The sequence below is a fragment of the Aspergillus saccharolyticus genome (genome assembly GCF_003184585.1).
Source record: "Aspergillus saccharolyticus JOP 1030-1 unplaced genomic scaffold BP01scaffold_44, whole genome shotgun sequence".
Classification (NCBI taxonomy): Eukaryota; Fungi; Ascomycota; class Eurotiomycetes; order Eurotiales; family Aspergillaceae; genus Aspergillus; species Aspergillus saccharolyticus.
The window spans coordinates 57,016-80,557 of NW_020290654.1; the positions used below are offsets into that span (position 1 = coordinate 57,016).

At 50.7% G+C, this 23,542-nt stretch overlaps 12 protein-coding genes across 12 annotated transcripts; 4 read left to right on the forward strand and 8 right to left on the reverse strand.

The window, feature by feature from the left end:
* Positions 1 to 313: 313 nt before the first annotated feature.
* On the reverse strand, positions 314 to 1,401 carry BP01DRAFT_162276 (uncharacterized protein; the record flags this gene model as incomplete). Its single annotated transcript, XM_025570709.1, has 1 exon — positions 314 to 1,401. A coding segment is annotated over one exon (810 nt), but the record flags the coding sequence as incomplete, so codon positions are not given.
* Positions 1,402 to 1,517: 116 nt separating this feature from the next.
* BP01DRAFT_406702 (uncharacterized protein) lies at positions 1,518 to 3,459 on the forward strand. Its single transcript, XM_025578776.1, has one exon. It carries the CDS (start codon positions 1,736 to 1,738, stop codon positions 3,194 to 3,196), a length of 1,461 nt encoding a protein of 486 aa, XP_025427630.1. The 5' UTR covers positions 1,518 to 1,735; the 3' UTR covers positions 3,197 to 3,459.
* Positions 3,460 to 3,868: 409 nt separating this feature from the next.
* BP01DRAFT_162283 (uncharacterized protein) lies at positions 3,869 to 4,101 on the reverse strand. Its single transcript, XM_025570710.1, has one exon. The coding sequence runs from the start codon at positions 4,066 to 4,068 to the stop codon at positions 3,916 to 3,918; it is 153 nt and encodes a 50-aa protein (XP_025427631.1). The 5' UTR covers positions 4,069 to 4,101; the 3' UTR covers positions 3,869 to 3,915.
* A 303-nt stretch (positions 4,102 to 4,404) lies between these two features.
* Positions 4,405 to 7,682, reverse strand: BP01DRAFT_426147 (uncharacterized protein; the record flags this gene model as incomplete). The annotated part of the gene is made up of 3 exons (XM_025579780.1): positions 5,635 to 7,682; positions 4,845 to 5,549; positions 4,405 to 4,444 (listed from the first exon to the last, which is right to left on the reverse strand). Exons 1-3 carry the CDS (start codon positions 7,377 to 7,379, stop codon positions 4,405 to 4,407), a joined length of 2,490 nt encoding a protein of 829 aa, XP_025427632.1. The 5' UTR covers positions 7,380 to 7,682.
* A 664-nt stretch (positions 7,683 to 8,346) lies between these two features.
* Positions 8,347 to 9,084, reverse strand: BP01DRAFT_406715 (uncharacterized protein; the record flags this gene model as incomplete). Its single annotated transcript, XM_025578777.1, has 2 exons — positions 8,519 to 9,084; positions 8,347 to 8,446 (listed from the first exon to the last, which is right to left on the reverse strand). Coding segments are annotated over exons 1-2 (258 nt in total), but the record flags the coding sequence as incomplete, so codon positions are not given.
* Positions 9,085 to 9,914: 830 nt separating this feature from the next.
* On the forward strand, positions 9,915 to 10,967 carry BP01DRAFT_406718 (RTA1 domain-containing protein; the record flags this gene model as incomplete). Its single annotated transcript, XM_025578778.1, has 3 exons — positions 9,915 to 10,092; positions 10,150 to 10,392; positions 10,456 to 10,967. 3 exons carry the CDS (start codon positions 9,915 to 9,917, stop codon positions 10,896 to 10,898), a joined length of 864 nt encoding a protein of 287 aa, XP_025427634.1. The 3' UTR covers positions 10,899 to 10,967.
* A 478-nt stretch (positions 10,968 to 11,445) lies between these two features.
* Positions 11,446 to 13,453, reverse strand: BP01DRAFT_394858 (Zn(II)2Cys6 transcription factor domain-containing protein). The gene is made up of 3 exons (XM_025578354.1): positions 13,284 to 13,453; positions 13,146 to 13,225; positions 11,446 to 13,082 (listed from the first exon to the last, which is right to left on the reverse strand). The coding sequence occupies exons 1-3, from the start codon at positions 13,425 to 13,427 to the stop codon at positions 11,786 to 11,788; spliced, it is 1,521 nt and encodes a 506-aa protein (XP_025427635.1). The 5' UTR covers positions 13,428 to 13,453; the 3' UTR covers positions 11,446 to 11,785.
* A 659-nt stretch (positions 13,454 to 14,112) lies between these two features.
* BP01DRAFT_348499 (RTA1 domain-containing protein) lies at positions 14,113 to 15,168 on the forward strand (the record flags this gene model as incomplete). The annotated part of the gene is made up of 3 exons (XM_025573727.1): positions 14,113 to 14,296; positions 14,353 to 14,601; positions 14,684 to 15,168. The coding sequence occupies 3 exons, from the start codon at positions 14,113 to 14,115 to the stop codon at positions 15,112 to 15,114; spliced, it is 864 nt and encodes a 287-aa protein (XP_025427636.1). The 3' UTR covers positions 15,115 to 15,168.
* A 571-nt stretch (positions 15,169 to 15,739) lies between these two features.
* On the reverse strand, positions 15,740 to 16,482 carry BP01DRAFT_394860 (uncharacterized protein). The gene has a single exon (XM_025578355.1). The coding sequence runs from the start codon at positions 16,405 to 16,407 to the stop codon at positions 15,913 to 15,915; it is 495 nt and encodes a 164-aa protein (XP_025427637.1). The 5' UTR covers positions 16,408 to 16,482; the 3' UTR covers positions 15,740 to 15,912.
* Positions 16,483 to 17,174: 692 nt separating this feature from the next.
* On the reverse strand, positions 17,175 to 17,736 carry BP01DRAFT_386184 (uncharacterized protein; the record flags this gene model as incomplete). The annotated part of the gene is made up of 2 exons (XM_025577664.1): positions 17,175 to 17,273; positions 17,467 to 17,736. 2 exons carry the CDS (start codon positions 17,734 to 17,736, stop codon positions 17,175 to 17,177), a joined length of 369 nt encoding a protein of 122 aa, XP_025427638.1.
* A 1,419-nt stretch (positions 17,737 to 19,155) lies between these two features.
* Positions 19,156 to 21,218, forward strand: BP01DRAFT_406723 (uncharacterized protein; the record flags this gene model as incomplete). Its single annotated transcript, XM_025578779.1, has 5 exons — positions 19,156 to 19,214; positions 19,283 to 19,546; positions 19,621 to 19,935; positions 19,991 to 20,685; positions 20,736 to 21,218. The coding sequence occupies 5 exons, from the start codon at positions 19,156 to 19,158 to the stop codon at positions 20,954 to 20,956; spliced, it is 1,554 nt and encodes a 517-aa protein (XP_025427639.1). The 3' UTR covers positions 20,957 to 21,218.
* Positions 21,219 to 21,263: 45 nt separating this feature from the next.
* On the reverse strand, positions 21,264 to 23,517 carry BP01DRAFT_305165 (kinase-like protein; the record flags this gene model as incomplete). The annotated part of the gene is made up of 4 exons (XM_025572188.1): positions 21,264 to 22,070; positions 22,234 to 22,779; positions 22,867 to 23,083; positions 23,192 to 23,517. The coding sequence occupies 4 exons, from the start codon at positions 23,515 to 23,517 to the stop codon at positions 21,264 to 21,266; spliced, it is 1,896 nt and encodes a 631-aa protein (XP_025427640.1).
* Between the last annotated feature and the right edge of the window lie 25 nt (positions 23,518 to 23,542).

Sequence of the window (23,542 nt, forward strand, 5' to 3'; positions counted from 1 at the left end):
GGTCAATGGAAGTCACAGACGATCTGATCTGGTTTCACTACAGCTACTTACAGTAAGCGATCACAAAAAGTGCAAACCCCCAACCGACTCCTCGCGATTCAAACCGATATCACTTCCGCCCGTGGACGTGCAGACACTTGTCGATACGCTTGTTCTAAGATGGGATGATGGGTTTACTCTGAGCGATGATGGGGAATTAGAGATCTTTCTCGAGTTTTATATGGCGGCTCTTTCCTCCCTGACCTTCCTCGAATACATACAAAGTGATCGAACATCTCTCGCTGGGCATGCTACGCACAGGAAACGAGAAAAGCCCGAATCAGCTCGCAAGTAAAATTCACAAATGACCCAGACAACAGTGTGAGAGGGGATATACACCGATGCAAATGCCAATGCCAACGAATTACACGAAAGAAAGACAAAAAGCAAAGATGCAGAGCAAGTAGACGACAAGCAGGCAAGCAAAGCTGTGCAAAGGCCAATGACAAGCCTGCGCAGAAACGCAAATGAACAGCAGCACAGACCACAAAAGAGCAACACCCCTTCTCATCAGAATGAACACAGGTCCCAGTCCGTCAAACCATATCTGCTCTACTTGGCTTTGCGGGTGGTAGGAGACGAGATGCTCTCCTTGGTCGTAGCGTTAGACTCTTCTCCCTGGGCTGCGGGGTCGGTGGTCCCGGGTGTCTCAATAGGGAATTCAAGCACAACACCTGATGAGCTGAGGCTTTCTGCAGCCAGATCTGTCTTGTCCACTTCCACGAACTCAAAGTCGTCGTCGTTGTCGCTGACCCATACATAGTCATTCTCCACGGAGGACAGGTCATTGCGGCAGTCTTGAAACTCGTCTACGGCCACGTCGTCGAAGAAGGGGGAAGGTGGTCTTGACGCGATGGTAGCAGCGTCGAGATGATGGGAGGTGGAAGCATGTCTCCCACCCTCACCTCCAAGTTGTTTGCGTGCCGCATCCTGGATGATGGCGGTGAACCATTTGGCTTGTAGATCTCGTCTGAAGGCAAGGGTGGCAGCATCGTCAGCAACAGAGATGCATACTGCGCTTCCGTTCTCGCTTTTGTAATAGAATCCGGATATATCTTTCTTGAGGTCGGCGAGACTCTTCGTGGGCAGGTGGTGGTGCTTCTCACCCTGCGGACTGGTTCCATCGCGTTTGTCGGCGGAGGTAATGGTTGAGGCGCCAGAGGCGCTGGGCCTCATGTGTGCAATGACCCGAGATAGCGGAATCATGTTTGAGGGGCGGGGTAAGTCACTGTGTGATTGGTTTGATCTGGAGTCGTTGTTTGAAAGGACAAGATCCAGTGGACGAGTGCGGGGTGGGTTGATGGAGGGGCAGACGGAGGAACAGCAGGATCGGTGTAAGAGACAGGATGATGGGTTTCTTTTCCGTTGGACGGATGGGGGATACATACCACCCTGACCTACTAAGCCAGTGACACATAGTGCCATTCATGAGCTAGGCTGTATTGCAGCCCTATGCCCCGATGACATCGGGACGGATCCTCCGTTCCGCCAGCCCTAATCATCATGACATCTATAGTTGATGCTTCCACTCCTCCGGTGCTCCGCGTTGACTCACAATCTTCCACTCTCCCTGCCCTCTCTGCTGTCATTGCCTGGCCTCTCCAACGCAGCAACAGACATCCTCTCCCCCATCAACCACCCTGATACCTTCAGACAAGTATACTAGTGACAAATTATCATCATCGAATCCGCAAACATGTCACTACCAATCTCTCGCACCTTGTCGTGGGCCTCCATGTGCCCAGACCACGAGCAAAAGCGCATGTGGAACGAGCACTTGAAGGGGAAAGCGGAGAGAGAATGCAAGTGTCGTGAATGTTTGAACAAGTTGGAACTTACGCTCAAGCTCAGCGAGCTCAAAGACGTCGGAGGTCACCATTCTGATATGCGTGCCCCTGAGCAGATGGAAAGTGTGCCCATTCAGATGAAAGCATCGACTCCCTCTCCGGTCTGCTCAGACCCGGAGCGAAAGCGCATATGGGACGAGTACTGGAGGCAAGAAGCCGAAAGGAACGCCAGGTATCAGGAAGTTATGAACATGCTTATCCAACCTGATGCATGCGAGGCTGGCTGCTCTGACCGGGATGTAGACACCAATATCCATGGCCCTGAGCAGAGTACCAGTGTGCAGCCTCAATCGACTGGCCCATCAAGACGGACATCCCTGTCCTCTGGCACGGCTCAATATAGCGAGCACGACGCCGACAATGAATTGTTCCACGTGGCCAAAAGGTTTCCCTGGGGCAGTGATGACGGCTCCGAAGACGAGTGGGCTCTGGTATATGAGGGGTCTGTGAAGTCTTCGATGTCAACGAGAACCAGACCTCAGTCTGACACGACCACGGCCTCAATCCTTACACCATCCGCAGCAGATTCCATCGAGTCCGACGTCCTAGCGACGACAAGTCCCGTACTCTTATCGAATGGCGAATTCTTAAGACTGCTCAACGATCGAATTCAGAGCGAATCCAATAACAAATGGGCAAGTGATTGTGACAGTCCACTGCTGAAAGGCAAGCAGGGGCGATCCACGAACACCTCTGCCACCGAGTCATCAACATCCTCCACCCCAATCCTCCTCCCCTCCCCCATCCTGGACGCATCAGCCCACTCTGCATCCGAGAGGCAGCAGCAGCGGCAGCGGCCCTACGCTTCCCACTTCCCCTCCTCGCCGCAGGATCCACGGGATGCTCCGCCACAAGATGACCACACTCTTCAGGCGTATATTCTATCTCAAGAGCAGAAAATCCTCAAGCGCCAGTGGCGCCTCATCAAGAAATGGGAGAGGTTGACGGTCTTGATCGGCCACCGGGTTCCGAAGAACCAGTATTGGCACTGCGTCGGGCCTTACTTCTTCCCACCTGAAGAAACTCAGGGTTGGGGCAGCGGCAGCGACTCCAACCCCCTGGCGGACTCGCTTACACAAGATGAGACTAGCAAGGATCGCCTTGGCCATCGTGACGGCGCCAACCCGTTCTACTTCGCCTACCCACCCTACTTCCACCTTAACTTTTCTCACCCAAGGTACTCCAATCCTTGGGCCTACTACCTCCCCCCACATTACTTCAATGCCGGCTACTACCATATACCCTCATACTATGACCGGCCGCTATGGCCTTACAGCCACACAATCCCGGTGTGGTCGCAGACGGGCTAGACATCATGGCACCTCAAGCATCTATGCATCCCGATGGAGTGTCATACTACCTACGATATCTGTCGATGTGTTGGGATTAGGCTAGGGCTCTTCACAGAGGGATTTTTCTTCTTGTTCTGTGCGTTTTTTTTATTGCTTGATCTTCCTTCTCCTATTGAGAGAACAGCATTAGACCCAGAAATGATGCGACTAGGTGTCGATTTCTGTCTTCTGTGGCTCATGGTGAGCCTTTGCTTATTGACATATTTTCTATCGCTTTGGGTCCATTCCCATTTTTGACTCTAGAGAAAAGATCGTAAAGCCAGATAAGGAAAGAATCGAGACCTGGCTTGTTCCTTAACCACAACTGACTCTAGTTTACCTAACAAGCTCCCAGCAAGTTATTGAACCTGTTGCCGTCAGAATGACTTCCAAGTCAGTACCTACACAATAGCTCATCCCCCTCATCCCGTAAACCCGACAGGCACCAACAGCGCTTACAGTACGTGATATTCACTGCATGACAACTAAGACATCGTCTTGGCAAATGATAGTAAATATAATACTATCAAGAATCTATTAATAATAAAGAAGAGATCTAAACTTATTTTCTAAATTATATAGAAAGCTAATTTCTAACTAGATCTATGTATTTACTAGTACTATAATAGCTTATTTCTTATATATTATAGCCAGAACGCAAGGAAAATCGATCGTACGTGAAATCTTGAGATTCATGTTTAAGATCCTTTTCTGAAAAAACTATCGCAGTGACATTTGGCCAGATGTTTCTCGGAATGTCGAGTTGATAGGCCCTGATCATTAATGCTGAGATAAAAGCACACTGTTCTCAACCACCACTGCAACAGATTTTGATTATTAATATCTCTCATCTCATTGAATGGAGCGCTGGCAAGGTTTGATAGATCAGTCAACTGAAATTGTCTTGCTACAACAAGAAATAACTACAAGTTTAATAACCTGAGTATGATGAGGAATTTTACTCGATCTATTTTACTGACGCATAGTATTGGATTGCTGAAAGTGCCAGAGGATATATCCAAGAGTAGATATTAGATTAGACTTTCTACTTACTCCCGTAAGCTCACCAAAGTTGCTTTTTTCTTCTCTTATCTATTCAAAGCTACTTCGTAGTTCTTATATAAAACCCAGCTATTATTACTAATAAGCTCTGTATATAAATCTCCGAACTTACTGAATACAGCCGCCTATGTTTCGACCTGCTGCCGGCTGTCTTTGATCTTATTTCTTGAAAAATTAATAGGACATAGTTCTATTAAACCTCGCTGTTTCATGATTTGGTTCTATCTTTTAAATACCTGGATCAAGATTTCCTTTAATGGAATTAGACCGTCTTCAGAAGATTGTCCGACAATGTGAAAAATAAAATTGGTTGGATCACTATCATCTCTCATCTTGTCCATGGCATTGATAAGAGCCGGGTGAATTTCCGTGAAGGTCTTAAAAAATGAGGGGAAAGTCAGCCAAGAAAATGGCACGCCTGAGATACAGACAAGGTACAACACAAGCTACCTAGGCATATAACCTCCCCACCCTGCGCGGTGCCATCACTTCCAAAGAACTAAACGAACAATGTGCATATCCTTCCACCGTCCCTCTCCAGGTCTCCTCCGTCCCCTCCACCAACCTCTCGTCGACTCCTCTCTTGTCATTCCGTGCCCTTGCATCAGCATCTCCTGAGACTTCACCCCACATGACCGTCTTTTCGGCCGCGCCCTCATCACCCTCAGCCGGATGGCACAGCGCGGACAGAACCAGACTACAACCCCCGGCCAGCGGCATCCCGCTCTCAAACCGCCGGAACCCGAGCCCCACCACAACGAACAGCCCCGCGACAGCGACCCAAATTGTGATGAAGATCGCCAACGGGGAGTAGCAGCACCCCCGCGCCTCATCCACTATGAACCGCTGGGTGATATCGACCCGCCGGATATACACAAAAAAGAAGCTCTGGGATAGCAGCCAATGAAGCGACGCGGAAACGGCCAGCAGCGGCACGCTGTACCGGTAAGGCAGAGTCAGGTAGTAGGTCGAGCGTTGTTGGCCCTTGGGCCAGGAGCAGCGGAGTGAGCGGCGGCGCGTGGCGTAGCGCTGGAGCTCGGCGTCCAGAAGCATGCAGGTCAACACGCCGTCTGTCAGAAAGTAGAGCACGGATAAGCCGAGTTGTGGCGTGTTGGCTAGCAGTACCAGGGCGAGGATGTTGGTCGTGTTCATGTTGACCAAATAAGATTCCGAGTACTTGCTGAAGCCGATGGCCATGGCCTCCTGGAAAGTATCGGCACCGATGCCATGGAAGAGAAGGGCAAAGCTCACTGCTATGCAGGATATGTAGCTATGTAGGAGTTGGTTAGTGGTGATGTCGGAACTGCATGGGGCTGGTTCTGTAGCAGAGGGTCGATGCGTCGACGATGACTAACCAGAATAACGCAATTACCCTGCGAGGCCAGTTGACAGCTTGGTACCATCTCTTGCGCGCAGTAAGCTGTCTCGGGTGAAGTTCGGTGGTTGTCTGGGCTGCGGATGGTGATAGTAGGAAGTTGTCTAACGGGTAGTTCAGAAATCCCGTGCTCTGGCCAGGGGTTGGACTAGGAGCGGGGCTAGAGCTTTGGCTTGAGCTCTGTGCGTGCACCCAGCACCCTTCCTTCTCACGACCGGGAGTGAGTGCAGAGGAGCCCCAGAATCGGAGTCCTCGGGCCACCTCTGCGCGGGAGAGCAGGCATTGACCACGCGTTACTGGATCTGGGCGAGTGAGAAATGAGGCCAGCGCGTCGCCTGTAGTCAAAAGTAAATCTCTACGCCTGGTCCTGACTGCTATCATCATACAGCTCAGTTTGATGGCATTGCAGATTATGACGACAATTGCAATCGGGGGACTGAAGAGCAGCTGGCAGCGCTGTCTGCTTTCATCCACCAGACAGTGCGAAACAGGAACCTCTGGGTATATTCCATCCTCCAAGTCGCCTTCTTTAAAGAATTCAAATGTCGTTGCGGCCGCCCAGGAGCTGTTTTGCCAGTGTGAGGGGGTGTCCAAGTACTCACGCAGAGCCCCTTGAGTCGGATTGTATTGCGAATTGTAACTTAGCAGACTCATCACATCAGCTTGCAACGCAGCGCTTGTATTGGTGTTGTTGTTGGGGTTCCACAGACTTTCGAACGAATCGTCGGCAAAGTTGAACTGGTATGGATGCCCGTCCGCAACAGTAGAGTAGTTCCACACGCGATAGCTCCAGTAGACGGGTTCCACTGGGTAGTAGTTCTCGGAGGAGGCGAATTCTGCCCCGTCTACCCACAGACTACTCGTATTGTGAAAGTACTTCCTGTCAACAACATAGATAAGTGTACTGTACAATGCCTCGTCGGCCCGGGTGGCCCAGCACTCCTTGTCTGTCAAGTTGGTGAAAGTGCCATCGAAGATCCGCTGTTGCACAGTCCCCGGATCAAGGCCAACTCTGGCCCGGAAACTCTTGCGGCTCGCCGCGTCCTTGACCAAGGACTCGTTCGAGGAGAGGTCGTGCGGAATCAGGAGGTTCCCGGAGTCGAGCTCCGCAATGGATGAGAAGATGACCGAGTTGTAAATCATATGAATTGGAGTTGAGCTGAGCAGCAGTAGCCCCCACAAGACCTTGCGTTTCGGACTCATTATCGCAAAATTGCGAAAACTAAAGGTTCCAACATTCAGCCAGCGCGAGCGTGCATGCGCCCGGTCGATATATGAGCGAGAGGGTGCACCTAGGCATTGCATAACGTAGCTGCTGGCCCCAAGTAAGATGGTGCCCAACACGTTGATCCCTACATGTATGCCCGTCGCGGAGTGTTCTGCCAAGGCACACTTCCCCGTGTAGAGCTCAACCATCTGAAATTGACCTTGGTTGCTCGACTGGCGATAGGCGAAGGCGAGTGCCACAATCAGCATAATGGAGTTGAGTGTCAGGATCGTCGCCGTGATCCAGGTGCAGATAACGGCCCCCTTGATCCATTCTCGTCCTTCTCGTCCTGCTTCAGAGTCTTGTGTAAGACCTTGAGGGAGCCAGCTCTTCCATCGGGGCTGCTTGTGTTGCAGTGTGTTGTTTGATATTGGAACGGTCGTATAACGGAATCGATCCCACCAGGTAGAAAGCAGCCCGGGGCCCCCTTGCAGGGTCTTGTCGCTACCAGCACCCATGGTATGATCCTTGACGACGGGCGCCTGTTTTATGAAGCAAAAGGAACTGCATGGCGAAGAGAACTCGTGCTGATCTCGAATCCCTGAGAATTTTAAGCCCGAAGGAGACGCGGGGGTGACGGGATTTAGCGGCTCTGGCCTCGCCCGTTTGCCGTGGGCCGAGCGGGTTATTAGTCTATCGTGCCGGCTGCTCTTAGTGAGTCTGACTGCATGGCGCTAGACAGAGACAAGACCTGACGTCAAATCACCGCTTGCAAAATATTCAGCTGAAGAGCCTAAGTGGACTAGGCAGATGAAGTCGAGCTTGCATTCTGTTTCTGTCCAATCTCGTATCAAGAATCATGATGCTTCGACTCAGCCCACTATAAATAGGGAACCTCAGCCGCATCATCGGCACGCTACCACTCATTGGCTGCTTCGTTTGCTTTTTTGACCAGGCTAATACCTTTTCAAGATGTCTCGTCGTCGATACCTCGCTTAGGACAATGCAATGGATTGTATTGATTCTTTGCTCAACGCCTAATGGATCAGAGCTTCAAGGTTGATCAAGATCAAGCCATGCACTGAGGCAATTGAGTATTTTTCTCCGCCATACACAGCGTATAACAGGTTCTCATGGGGCTAGGAAACAAATCCATGCATTTACCACACAGCCAGGTTGTCTCGAGACTGTGCACACCATTAGCATGTGTCCAAAACCCGTCTCGACCGTGGGCCATCATCTCATCTCAGCCACGCTAATGGCCTGTGGAAAGGTGAGTATATCTGCGCTCTGGGCTCAACTCAGAGAGATTACCTTGGCGACAGGGAGCACAAAGGAGAAGACCTGTTGTTGACTGCATCCATGATTTACATGAACCTCAGGCACTACTACTTCCAGAGATAGCAGCTGATACCAGCATACTCCTGTGATGTGCTCAGTCATGACCCAGGTCTATAATCGACTAATATCACTGCTCAATCGCACCGCGACCTCCCTCCGAAACATACCATCATCCACAAGCTGATCCGCGGACTCAATAATCCATGTACTGCAGTTTCTCGGAGTGATCTTCTTGCCAACGCCGCTGACCGGCATCTAAGATCCATGATTAGCACACTTGAAATTGACAGATAAAGCGAAACACCGGCGTTTAGACATCCCATGACATACACTCCCATGAGTAGTATTCAGACTCTTTCCAAGAGCTTTGACCCGGTGAAAACTGGCCTCCCATGGACACAGTGGAGATCCGTCCAGTGTATACTCTCCATGTTCAGCATAGTTTGTTCGTTGCAGTATGCACCGCCGACCCATTCGAGAGGGATTCTCTTCGTTGAGGATGTTCGAAGTCGTACGCAGGGGTCATGGGCGCGCTCGATCTCGAACATAAAGCCGCCTCACATCACCGGTCGCGTGGATCCTGACTCCCAGCTGGGGGTCGGTGCCTAAGCGCACATTGAAAATAGGCCCAGTGGTCTTTGAAGGGGTGACCACTGTATATTTATATTGATAGCTGGACGAGAAAGCTCCCGCCGGACTTGCCGTAGGCACAGTTGGCTGGAAGCTGGGGAAGAGTGAGGTACTGCAGTCATTGAAGCTGGTGGAGGAGGCGGAGGAGGGAAAGGAGCATGAGGCATGACTCACCAACGAGTCACAGACATACAGGTACACCCTGTCCTTTGGAGATTATTCTTAGGTCGCACGAAAGAACGATGAGGTCGATGATGCTTGATTGTTGGAGTCTAGCGGTGCGAAGAGATGAGGAGCCGGAGCAGATCACATGATCACCAACGATTGTTGTAGTCGGTGGGAGATGGCCTGCATAACGACTTGGAAAGCCTTGTAGGACGAAAAAATTGAAACAAACCCAAGGCAATTGATTGCTTCTTGAGGGAGAACTTCGGCATGAACAGCAGCCCGGTCGGAAAGCACGGGGGAGAACTAATCCGTAAACCCAAGCACTACTGTGACAGCCGTGCAACTCCCTAGAACAATAATATTCCACAGTGCATGGCGGAAGATGCTTGGTGTTTTTCTACGTGCCCGAGACTAGGTCATGTTCATGTTGAGAATTTGATATTGAGGGAGAGGGTCTCGCATTCGGGCTTTCCGTTGTTGACCCGTTTGACTACTGGGTACCCATTGACTCGTATATTCGTAAATCGTATATTCGTAGGCTCGTATGCTCGTATGCGGGTGGCTTTTCTACTTTCAGGGTTCGGATCTCCACCGATAACCTAATTTGGGCCCCACTTCCTGGCAATTGACGGTAGTTATAGTATGGAATTCAGGTACGAATCAATGACTGCTACTTGGGCATTTAGACGACAAGATTGAGCTTTTACCTGGGATGTTACCATCTCATGTTTACTCCGCCACCAGGCAAGGGCCCTTCCACTTGACTTTAAAAGCAACGCTTTTAACCTCTCGCTCCATAAGTGAGCATACAGTATCCATCTCTTGAACTTCACTGTTTGCCGCAGTAGGCAGGACACCGCACACACCACACGCACACAGGGACTCTCGATACAAGTTTACAACTATCCAGAGTCATGACAGACGCCGCTCAAGAGCAAAATGCAGGGTACTTCGCTCTTTACCGCTACACTCCCTCTATCGCTGCAGCCGTAGTATTCACCGGGGTGTTCTGTGTCCTCGCCATCCTTCACCTCTACCGGATCATCCGCCACCGAACAATCTTCTTCATCCCATTTCTCATCGGGCTTATCTGTACGTTCAATAGCTTCAACCCCCAAAAGCCAACATCCTAACATCCGCACCCTCCAGTCGAAGCCGCAGGCTACATTGCCCGCATCTTCTCCCACTTCGACACCCACGCCCTGGGGCCCTACATCACGCAAACGATGCTCATCCTCGTCGCGCCCCCTCTCTTCGCCGCCTCGATCTACATGACCCTCGGCCGCCTCATCGTCCAACTCGACGCCGAATCCGCCTCTCTCATCCGCGTCCAATGGCTAACTAAAATCTTCGTCGTCGGCGACGTCATCTCCTTCCTTCTCCAATGCGGAGGTACGTCCAGTCCCAACTTCCAAGTTCTCTCCTCTCCCACTTACCCCAACTCCTTGTGAACAGGAGGCGGCTACATGGCCGCCGGCACGCAGGCCGCCATGACAAGCGGCGAACACATTGTCATCGCCGGCCTCGCCATCCAGCTCCTCTTCTTCGGCTTTTTCGTCCTAGTAGTCTCCCTCTTCCACTTGCGGGTCTGCGCAGCCGCGAACCCCGTCATGGGAAGATCGCAAAGCGGTCGGGTCTCGTGGCGCGGGCTGATGTGGGCGCTGTACCTCGCGTGCGCGCTGATCCTCGTGCGGTCGGTGTTCCGGGTCGTGGAGTTTGTGCAGGGCAATGATGGGTTTATCATGCACCGCGAGTATCTGCTGTATATTTTCGATGCGCTGCTGATGGCGGCGACGGGGTTGGTGCTGGGGTTTGTGTTTCCTGGGTCGTTTTTGGAGGGTCAGAAGCGGGCTGCCGGGGGGGAGGCGGGCTTGGGCGAGAGGGTTTCTTTGGTTTGAAGGCTTTTGGTTTTTCTGGACTTCAATTTACAGGATTTTGACATTCGGGACGAACAACCCCGGGGTCAGTTGGTAAGACCCCAGAAGCTCATTAAACTCATTAATATATTCAAGGCCATGGGTACTCCCGAACACCGCGCTGCTGGGCATATCCAGATCCCCCGCGTAAGCGAGCCGGTCACTCCGGGAACCGTTCACTAGCGGATTGGGTCCCAGAAGAAAATCGTGCGGTGCTATCTTGTCCTTCAATGCTGAGGAATATCATTGCTGCCCGCCGATTGTGAGGCAAAGGATGGTGGAAATGGCTGTATGTCTCGAGAAATGCGCCCACGCCTAAAGAGCCATCGAACGCAACATTTTGCGAGAATCTAACACTGTGATATTGTTGAGACTAACCAAGACGTGAGACAGATCCACGGTGCTTCGAACTAGGTGCTATTGGTTTAGGGCAATGGAAGTGTGAGGCTATGGTAGGATATAGTCGCCGCTCTGCGCAAAATTGACTTCTGCCAACCGAGAAATAAGCAGAATAGCTGCTAAAATCCTGCCGTAGTGGGGGGCTACCGACCCGGGACAGGCTTGTTAGAGACGCCGAAAGCACTGCTCGTGCATTCGTTTACTCGTATCCTCGTATCCTCGTATCCCCTGAGATCAGGAATTGCCGAACCATGGGACGACTGAAAATAGATTAACCTCGCAACCTTTTCGATCCGATCTCGTCAAGCAGAATACCCACAGCCCAGTCAAATCACAACTTACCAAACTAAAGTCTCAAACTAAAAAAGAAGAAGAAAGAAAGAAAGAAAAAAGAAGAGAAAAATTGACAGAAAAACGGAAAAAGGAAGTTGCTCTCCAGAGTAGAAAGAGGCCAGTCCCAACAGCCACATTCAGCATGCCGCAATGACTTCCATTGGCCACGCGAGTAGAGCGCTCAGTGCAGGGTTTCTTAGTGGGGCTACAAGGCGTACGACCTTTTGAATCTCTGAGCGAAAGCCACTGCTAAGGTACCACAAGTCCCGAAAAATGATCGAGACCACGTAGAAGTGAGCCAGGATGGTGTACGAAAATCCCTCCTCAGTCGTTAGTCTCTCACTTGCGGCTGAAAGGCTGTCGAAGAAGCGTGTCGAGAGCATGGTCGGCCAGGATGTAACGGCGCAGTCTTCCATGTCCATCTTAATGTCGAGCGATGCTGAACAGTTGCGATCACTGTGCGAGAATCGCAGGACGTAAAGTATGCGCATATAGATTTCTTCTAATCTCGCGATGGCGTGTAGGTAGTCGTTTGGATGCTCCGGTTCGGCGTCTGACTGACTGGGTGTTGGGATGCTTTCCTCACCAGGGGATAGTGCATTTCTAAAAGAAGGTAATGTAGTCGCAAAAGCGCGGAGCATATCAAGGGCCTGGCAGGCACCCTGTGCAAAGACATGAAAAATCTGCGGGGCGTGTTTCAACCGGGGAAACGTTGAAGAGACGGTTGGCATATCCGCCTTCCAGTCGTCGTTGGCATGCGGATAGTATAACATCATCCGCAGTCGTCCACACTTGAGGGTGAACCAGTGTTCGCGGACAACACTTGTCAGGCCGCGAACGAGGTGGAGCCAGTCGGTATAAGGGTACCGATCACTGTGGGACTTGTTCAACCCAGAGGCGGTGCAATAGTGCTCTCTCGTAGATATTGAAGCGAAGGAGATAGCAACAATGAGCAACGAACCACAAAAGACATACTCTGCCGTCTCGGGTGTCATGTCAGCCAGCGCCTGACGAAATCCTGCCAGACCTTTCTGATGATGCTGAATGACGCGTTGATATTCAAGCTCAAGCTCACTTTGGCTGTAGGCGGGTGATGAAGACTGGCGGTCGTCTTCACCCTCTGTGAAAGACTTAGGCATATGAGCTTCATATAAAACGTGCTCGCCGGCCAGAGCGAGGAGTAAATGCATCAGGTACTCATGTTTAGCCGCTAGATCCGGGATCAATTGCTCCCAAACATGCTGGCGGGTGGGATGATAGCTCATTTTCTTCGACGTATATATCATAAACCTCGTTAGGAGACGTAGATCAGCCAAGCCGATCGCTTGATCATGCAAAGGTGACTCTGCGGCTGGTTCTTGGAGACGAAAGTCCAGGGGCTGCAGAGGATCTGTGACGGAGGAGGAGATTTGAGGAGATTTCAAGACTCGGAAACTGAGCACGAGATGTCAGAATGTTGACACTGGTATGTGACATGCGACACCAGAAAGTGCATACGTCGATGACACGGAAGGGGGATAAGAACACGAATCGCCACGGAATGCGCATGCCCCGCAAATAGGGTGAACCTCATCACACTAGAGGAACTGTTTAGTACAGTTTCTACGAGCTTGAGTAGCTGAAAATGTCACGGACTTTTACTCTTCGGTGCTTGCAAGTGAAGCAACCTCTGCGAGACTTATGATGACGGACGCGACGCCTCCTTTCATTTGCTGTGAGCGGACCGTGTCCCGGGTGATGTGAAGCTGCAGGCTCAGATGGGGATAGAGAGTCAGACATAGTTGACGACAAGACGAGCGCGTCTGGTGAGTTATGAGAAAGAGATACAGATGACTCCGATGGTGGTGAGTCTGTATCGGAGCGCGATCTTGTTTCGGTCGTTTGGCCATTACGGAAGGCCAAGAGATCCATAGCCGCACACTCCTTTTCTGGCGACGAAGTTGGCGAAGAAGGCAGGAAGAACATCCCGAGTCACAAGAATCTCTCACTACATACAAGCAAGAATGATTGCTTGCGCAATCTATCGCGCAAGAGATGCAAGCAGATTCCGCTGGGTGGTGTTGGAGTAGCCAAGGGTGGGACTTGGTGGTCTACTGACTACCACGAAGACTGAACCCTTATACATCACAAGTCGGGAAAATATTATGACCGGTATGCAGCATAGGTGATGGTACCACTCCTGTGTATCTATGAGATGTCTTTCTTTGTTTTAGGTAGCTGGTCCAATAATGGATGTTTGCACTCAAAGTCCTGCGTAGGCGGCAACATGCTGCGATACGAATATACGAGCCCAGTGGTCCCGCCCAGACAACTTCAGCCCTAGCAGACTCCTTCATTGAGCTTCTTTGCCTTAGGATGTTTATATCCGTGGTTTTCCCAACAACCATGATATATAACCTGTTAAAAAACCACAGATCTTCGCTCAGCACACCTTTCCCGCCGTAAATCCCATACATTGCTGACAATGAACAGCACCATCAGCAGCAACTACAACGATGCAGTCGTGTTCGCCTTCTACCGCTACGACCCCAGCATGACTGACGCCATTATCTTCACCATTCTATTCACCATCACAACGATCTGGCATATTCTCCAACTCTTTCGGACCCAAACATGGCACTTCATCCCATTCACAATAGGGGGCATATGTGAGCAGACTCTTCGGCGCAATGCCACCCCACAGCATGCTCACTGTACATACCAGTCGAAATAATCGGCTACATCGGACGTGGAATGTCTAGTCACGAATCTCCAAATTGGACCCTAGGCCCCTATCTCGTTCAAACCTTGTTTCTCCTTCTCGCGCCGGCCCTTCTTGCAGCCTCAATCTACATGCTTCTCGGACGCATCATCCTGATTCTACGCGCAGAATCCCACGCCATTCTCCCGAAGAGGTGGCTAACCAAGACCTTCGTCACAGGCGATGTACTCTCGTTCTTTCTACAAGGTGCTGGTAAGGTTTCCTCAGAACCCCCCCCCCTTCCTCTTTCCCGGAGACCTGCCATATATTCTTATATATAGTAACACATTGTCAGGAGGCGGCATCCAATCCAGCGGCAGCCTCTCTGGCATGCAAATCGGCGAACACATTATCATCGCTGGCCTCTTCGTGCAGATCTTCTTCTTTGGCTTCTTCATCGTCACGGCCGGGGCGTTCGACCGGAAACTGAAGAAATACCCTATTCCGCGGTGCCGCGACCCGTCGATCCCTTGGAGGAAGCACCTCAACATTCTGTACATTACCAGTTTCTTGATTATGGTGCGGTCGGTCTTTCGACTGGTTGAGTACCTGCAGGGTAATAATGGGTACGTGCTTCATCACGAGATATGTTTGTATCTTTTGGATGCGGTGTTGATCTTCATGGCTATGGTTGTGTTTAACGTGTTTCATCCGAGTGAGATTACTCATCTTCTGCATGGGAGTGAGTATGAGCTGCAGGAAACGGTCGATAAGCATGTTCTTTGAGCTTTGAGTGGTTTGTTAGGGAAAAGGCGATGGGGCAGTGAGGTGAGAATGTCATGGATTATGTGGGTTTGTGTTCTGCAATCAGATTAGATCGTGTTTGTAAATATTCAGAAACCATCACATGTTAGCCTGAGGGATGAATCTCACCAAACGCTACCAAGACAATAAGTCTATCAAACCTCATCTACTGGGGTCTACAGTAGACAACGGGACAGTGCCCCTGGCAGCTGGAGCACCACAACAGCCCGAGAATCCGCGGTAGGGCCAGCCCGCATGGAGCTCGAATCAGCCCCATAGACTCAGCTATGGAATTAAGTATGCAAACCATAGCCAAGCAGTGAGTGATGTAATTGAAATGAGAGCGAATCTATCGACATTTATTCAGCAAGACAGTCCAAGTAAAGGTCTCATACTTCATACTCCTCTTTGACATCATCATCATCATCACCTCGCCGAAGTCAGGCTGAGGCAGCAAGGCACAGGAAGTAGATAGGTATCCAGTCCCATGCCGACTGCAAGATATCCACTCTCTTCCCGAGTACGCACTCCTTCTTCTACCCGACGAAGCTGATTGACTTCTGCTGATTTGCGAGGCCGCTGTATGAGACGAGCAAAGAAAGCAGGGTTGGCACGTCCATGGCTTGGCTGCGCTTTCCGCCTCAGTGTTGGGAAGTCGCTGCTGCGTGCGAAAACCCGCCCGCTTTGATAACCGAGTATAACCCTCGCGATGGTGTCGAATATGATCATCAGTATGAAGAAAAGGTCCGATCAGGCGGACCGACTGAAACGGCTGAATCCTCACATGTAGATCGTATATACCACCTGGAAGACCAGGCTACGCATGACACTCGACTGCCCCGGTGTATTGTCTTCTAGCCCGATCGACTCCCACTCCACCGAGTCATCTGCGTCGCTGTTTAACAAAGGCAAGTGTCGCATTGCGTCCTGGGTGTTGAGACGGAACCACGACGCTTTGTTGTAGATCAGTCCAGCTAGTGCCGTCTGGCGAGCATATAGTGAGCAGCCCAGTCGCCAATGACACCAGAGATACATATCGCAGATATGGAAGGGCGCTAGACCGAAGTGGTAGATACACCAGAGGGCGTTGAAAATCTGCAAGGTGATTTTTTGCCAGATTTTGCGAGGGGAGTACTCGGAGTCGCAGTTTGAATGGCACATGCCCGGAAAGGCGTGGTAGATCAAGAGGCCAAGAAACAGACTCCCGGCCACAACAAACCAGAGTCCAGACAATATAGCAGATAACGAAGCCCTTGTGGGGCGAATCTCGACCATGTGGCAGCGTGATCAATAGAGAGGCCATGTTAGGCCGCTCAGGATATTTTCTTGGCTTGTAAGAATAAGTAAGCGTGAGGTGTAGGGTTAATGCTAAGAACTCACTGAGACGAAGAATGTTTTACCATCGTGAGTCACGTCCTCGGCTGGGCTGAGCTGAAGCTTTTTTACGGAGCTCATGCCGGAAGGTCGTCATTGTGATATAGGCCCGGTCCCGCTTCGGTCGATCACCTACGAATAAATGTTATATGTGATGATTTACGGCGATTGGAGTCTTCATACAAACATATATTTATGTCTGCAAGGTTTCTCCGGCTTGCAATTGATGAATCGAGCTCGAATCAAATGTCTAATTACATGAAGATCTAGTAGCCTTTTAATGTTCCCTGTTCCTCAGGCAAGGCAAGAAGTCATCATCGCGATCATGACTCACTTGCCGGCTTGGTCGCATTGCATTCAGTTCGTTCGACGTTGTCAGCAATCGACCAAAACCCATGGCCTAGTTGGCTGGGCCGTCTAACCACTCGCCTCACACTCCACTTCTTCTACTCAGCCAAAAGCCTCGAGAATCGACGACCAACCATGAATTTGGTCGTGTACCTCCGTTTAGGTGTCTTCCTCCACACTTACTTGACGGGCTGGTTTGACAACAGCTCCATCGCCTCATGAGACCTGAATGAAGGCTGTAGACAGATGCTTTCTCAGTGGGTTGCTGACGATAGATTATCTCTCGTGGTCCTGATTTCGAAGGGTCTGATACACTTGGTTTATTCAATTGATCCGAGGAGGTTGAGCACCTCAATGTCCCCTGAAACGATAAGGAGGATTTTCAATGGCATGGTGATGGCAACGCCTTGACCTTCGACCTGTATCGGAGAAACGGGTCAGTGAGTGAAGGGGACACTCAAGATATTCCTATCCTTGATAATCGGTCCGAAACTTGTGTACAAGTCAGAACGCCTCATTGAATCTTTTTTAACGCAGCACCACGACCAACGTCTCAACTAGCATCACTGCTATTCTGCAATGCTCTCAACCTTCATTTGCCCTCCCACACACCCAGAAGCACAAAGAAGCAAATGGTCTCTCTTCTTCGTCTTTCAACTGCCTGACCAGGCTCTGGAGGTCGGTTGGGCACCGCGAGGACACCAGCCGCTCTGGGTACCAGCTCTTGTCCGGTGCCCTCCCTTCGTCCAGGTCATCCCCTTCCCATCCGTCCTCTCGACGCTCCCACCGCTTCAACCTTCGCTGCAAGCGATAGGCGACGTAGATCCCGAGGAGTACGCCGACGTAAGTGCCCAGACCTTTCAGGAACTCGTTATCGATCATCAAAAACGAATATCAATAAGTAATTCCATGGAATAAGGATAATAAGGAGCGCGGGTGCGAGAAGAAAAGGAAAAGAGAAGAGCATAGCTCAATGTCATCGCAATCGAATACAACCTGCAACGTTACCCTTCCAATTACAAGGGAAGGTGCGTATACAATGGAAGAAATGAGCAGGTGCCGATGAGCGCCACATGTCTGAAATAAACTGCCTTTTTCCAATAGGACATAAAGAAAAAAACCATAGACCCAAGTACTGAGGATTTGTAACACGAGAAGATTGGATGATAGGGTGGAAGCTTCATGAAATGGAGACGGGAACGACGACAAAGGATGATGAGATGAAAGGTTGGATGAAAGGAGTTGACTGAAGACTCTGCGAATAGCTTCGTGGCGACCAGAATCCGCTTGCCCCAGACCGAATCAATGCCCCCTCGTCGTGTCAGTCCTTCGAGCGACTTCCTCGGGACACCGATCGATGCTGAGAATCCGGGCGGAGTGAGAATGAAGAAGGAGGATGGCGGGGAGACCGCAAACGTGGTGGACGAGGGAACAAAGCAGGAAATAATGAATAGACGATCTATCTATTGAGAATATGATCGGTGAATATTAACGGTAGCTGAAATCGAGACTATTTAGACATTAAGGGTGAATATTGATAGTCAATGACAAGATAATCCTGGGAAAGAGGAATATTCACAGGAGCTAACATAAGCAATATTCACTGCCGGTTTTGCTAAGAGCAGGGATAGTGTGGTAGTAGTAAAGAAGCTGAGATTGTTGACTTGGCCGACTACAGACTTTTAATCCATAATTTAAAAATTTATCTCCAGCTTTATGAAGATTCATGCTTGGGAAAAAAAATCTATAACGTACTCTTACACTGAGTGATTCATCAGAAAGCTCGTCTCTACTGCATTTGTGTATTGGAGGATTTTGTAGCTTAGCGATTATTATTACAGACGGAACCCCGTTACTTACCTTTATATCAGTACACTACACTGGATGTATACATGATTAGCTTATGATTTGTGCACCTAGGAATTGAGCGAAGCTCAGCGGCAAAGATAGGGCGCAGTGCTCTACAGGTATGGCAGCAAGGAAAAGATGCTGATGTAAGGTCAGGCACACACGATGCACTGGAGGGACCAATACTGCGTAGACTTGGCAAGGGTATACGTCAGACCTAATTATAGGACGTATAAGGTACGAGGCTGTGCCTAGCATTTAGGCATAGGATTCTGTGCTTACTGTATATGGGAGTGTCAGCCCCAGGCGCCCGCGTTAGTCTGAGTTAAAGCCCCTCTCCGGCACCTTTGCTCCGGACTCAACTTCTACATACAACAGTTCTTGCCTTCCGCTCCGCTAATAAGTGACCGATCGTGATTACCGAGATTTCAACAGACTCTGAGCATTTCCAAGATGGAACTCGACGAGCAGGATGCAAGACAACCTAGTGACGTACCGATATTTTTACCTCGGTTGGTTTAATCAGCACTGAATTCCATTGACTACGGATGTGGCAGGCTAACAGAAAGTAAACAAACAGCCTAGGGTCGAGAAACCGACAAGTCCTCCTAGATGCGGACGAATTCGTCACCAAGTATGAACTGGACGATATCCGGGACCAGATTCGCATCGGGGCTTTGTTGCTCGACGATCCGAATAATATTGAGGGTATCAATGGCTTGACGGACGAGGACATTCAGACTCTCAAGGCTGAGCGTCTGGTGCCCCCACTCAACCTGAAACTGATTGCTTCTGTCTGGTGGCTTGACTATCCACGCCTTTCTTGCGCGGGGGGCGTCTTCATGTGAGTCGGGCCGAGTTCATTGATTTTGCTACCAGGGGACCGAGCTAAAGTTGACAATTCGTGTCGCGATATAGGGGGTATGGCAAGGCCATGTTTCTACGGCTTCCCGAATCCCTGGGCTGGTGGTCTTCTCCACACAGTCTGGGCACACTCGTAGGTCCTTGGTATACAATCCTCGCCCTCAGCTATTTTGGACGTCGTAAGGTAGCCTTTGTTGCCGCGGCTCTGCAACTGGCAGCTACTATTGTTGTGGTGATCACCAAGGGATCACGGTTGCTGGATCTCGCAATGGCATCGTTGTGGGCGGCGCTTGAATGTGCAATTCCCATTTACCTAGCAGAAATCAGCCCCCATGCCTCGCGTGGGTGTATCTTGCTCACCTTTTCACTGTGAGTCACCATGCGGCCTGTCTTATCTTCTTGACAGCCGTCACTAACTGCGCAGGGCTAAACAATACGGAGTACTTCTCGCCAACGGAGCGACAACGGACGGGATCGGCTCCATCTGCGCAAATATCATGAGCCAGTTAATTGGTATTCTCGCGGTGCTTTTTTTTTCGTCAGAGTCGCCCTACTGGCTCGGTCAGAGAGGTGAGATGCGCCAGGCTCACAAAGTGTTGACCAAATATCGGGATAACGGCATCCAAGCCAGCCGAGACTTATACCGGATCTACAAATCCCAGATCCTGGAAACCAAACTCTCCGAAAGAAAACGCACTATGACGATTGAAACCACACAAGCCCTCGTGGTCTGCATTCTAGTCACATTACCAGACACGATTCTCCGCATCCTGGTCCACTTGGCGATGGCATGGACCAGGGATTTCGATAAGATTCTGCAAGACAGGCGCAGAGTGATTCCTCTCGTAGTCGTTATGCCAATTTGTCTTTTATTTGCAGCGATCTCTTCTTTTTACTCGAGGATTTACGTTGAGCGAATCGGGCGTCGACCTGTGCTCTTGATCAGCATGACTTTAGTCGCGGCAGTTATTCTCTCGGTTAAGCTGGTCAACTTTCTGTTAGCCCCATTTGGGCATCAGATCGAATCCTCCCTTGTCCCTTTGTTTCTGCTTGTCCCCATTGCAGCAGGAGGATGGGTCCCTCAAGTCTTGGTGGCTGAGCTATCTTCTGAAGGCCGCGGTAAGCCCCCGCAACTGCCCCTTGTATGACCGCCCTCTGACAAAGTCAAGATTGTGCCATGGCAGCAAGCCAAACTACTGCCTGGTGCAGCGCTGCTGGTACTGCATACTACTTCTCAGAGTTCAGTCTTTCTCGTAGTAGCCTGTCCGAGCTTGACGACTACGGTCGACTTCCCATATCCTTTTTGTTGTACGTCTTCTCCCTTTCAGAATTGAAGATTCGCTATCCTAATCTGTCCCACACAATATCAGAGGCCTTCAAATCCTCTTAACATGCGTGGTTTATCTCACAACGATAGAAACAAAGGGTCTGGCGCTCGACGAGATCACTTCGGCACTTGCAGTACCGGTGTGGAATCGTGTCTGTTACAGAGTCCGAATCCAATTACCTTACTTATGCAAGAGAGCTTGTGGCCAGCGGCACTTTGAGCTCGAAACATTTGAAGTATCAAGATATGCTGGCGGTGCGGTGAGGCTGGGGGCGGGTGGCGAGACTTGAAGAGGAGAGTATGTCAATTAGAATGCTCACAAAACCTGATACACTGTGTGCGACCTGAACATGCAAGACAATGTAACAAATCATCTTCGCAAAGGCCACGGCAATTTTCTTTGGAACAACATCCACTGCAGCCTCCATTCTATGCTCTCGGATCCAAGGATAGTGTCAGCCTCGTGTTTGACCAATAGGTGAACGATCTCCGGTCTGTCAGCTCGAACAGCCTCATACATCGGAAACACTCCCTGGCTATCCTTCGCATTGACATCCGCGCCCTTTTCGATAAGCATCTCAACCAACTTCGCTGAGATTTTCCGCGATACAATTGCCTCATGCAACACTCTCCTCCCACTCCTATCCTCAACGTTGACATTTGCGCCCCCTCGAATCAAAGCCGCCGCTTTCTCCTCCCGGTCCAACGCGACTGCATACTGAAGCGGCGTCACCGCTCTCGCCGTGCCTCTGATCTCCGTGCTGGCCCCGAGTGCAATCAGCGCCTCGATTGCTGATACAGCACCAGGACCCCCGACACGGGCTACCACTGAATGTAGCGCCGTAGTCCCAACATTGTCTACTGCGTTCACCTCCACCCCACACGGCACAAGCAAGTGCAAAATCTTCAGAAATGAGTCCGCATCACCCCGATACGTCGCCAAGTGCAGCGGGGTCTCGCCGTGGGGTTGGGTCCGGATGTGTACATCAGCTGCATACTGCAATAAAAGCTGGACGAGCTTTGGGGAGCCGGCCTCGCAGGCGTGGTGGAGCGGCGTGTAGCCATCTCGCATGGCGTTCGGGTTGGCGTCGGATTCAAGCAGCGCACGGGTCCGATCCTCTGCCTCGGGTAGATGGGGCGTTTTGGTGATTCTTAGGAGCTCGGACGACCAATAATTCTGCCATTCGTCAGTAGATAGGCACCTCAGAGTGATACAGTGTGATAGAGGCAGTGGGTGATACCATTGTCAGATCAATTATCTGCCGGTCGGGTTGTAATATTTTTGCTGGGGAAGGAGGATGCTCGGGCTGTGGGACAACGGCTAGCTGCGAATCTGATACCGGCTCCTCTTCTCTTGCAGGTACTATACTCTGGATCTTAGCTGTAGTGTGGGCTGTTTCTGCTGGGGTTGCGGTTCTTATTTCTCCGGAGACGTTAACCAGATCCTGCTCACGAGTTAAGGCTACAATCTCCGGACCGACTATGCTCCATTGTGTCGCCAACTGAGCAGAAGCAACAGGCCGCTTCTCAGGCTCGGAATCCATCAAGCAGCGAATAAAGCTTATTCCTGACTCTCCGACTCCCCTCTGTGATAGCTCGTCATCAGGAAATACCCCAAACCCCTCGTAGTATTCCTTGAGCCTGAGAAAACTCGGGAAAGGAACTTTCTTTGAGAGAAGGTAGTAGATAAGACACCCAAGTGACCACATATCAACGGCATTAGAGTATTTCGATATTCGCTTCGTCTCATCTAGCAGAATCTCGGGAGCCATGTACCCTTCAGTGCCGACTTTGCTCCTGAGGTCTGTCTGACCATTGTTGCGCTTGCTGATTCCGAAGTCCGCTATCTTTACCCATACTGGGTCTTTCTGAAAGACAAGGATGTTCTGTGGGGGGGCTTCGAGGTAAGTAACAATATCTTCAAGGGTCATGCGAGTTCATGTGTTATATTGCAGTGCACAGTACAAACGTACCTGCGGCTTGATATCACGGTGCGTGATCCCTAGCCTGTGCAGAATAGCGAGGCCTTCTAGGATCTGCGCAGTCATTATCCTAACAATCTGCTCTGGCAGCGGTTCTGCAAAGCAATGCTCAACATCACCAAGAGGGCAATATTCCAAGACCAGACCAAGCCGATCTTCGCCCTCGAACCAGCCCAAAAAATCGACGAAGTAGCGTTTCTGATCAGGTCTGAGGGGAAACCGTGCGCGCGAGTGCCCCTCAAGTCAGTCACTTTCTCTCCACTGACCATACAATTGACTGGCAAGACCATAAATTCAGACAGTGGGTTAGGCCTACCTCAAAACCGTAGCTACCCTGGCCATCATCTCGAGCTCGGTGCAGCGCCTTTTATCCCGGTCCGCGCTGCCAGAATCATGGGGGTGGACAATCTCCTTCACGACACGCAATTTCCCCGCGGCACTCTGATCGAGGTACACATTTCCGTAGACCCGATCTCCACGGGTGAAGTAATGTTTGCGGGACCATATCGTGTACCGGGGCTCCCTGGTGCTAGAATTCCCGACTGAGTCTGCGTTTAGGCTGATCTCGCGGCGTCGTTCGCCGTGAGACTTGATCTCGAGCTTGAATGGTGCAATGACTTCATCAATGGTCTGCAGATCCATTGTTAGTGCTGTATGAGATTCCAGC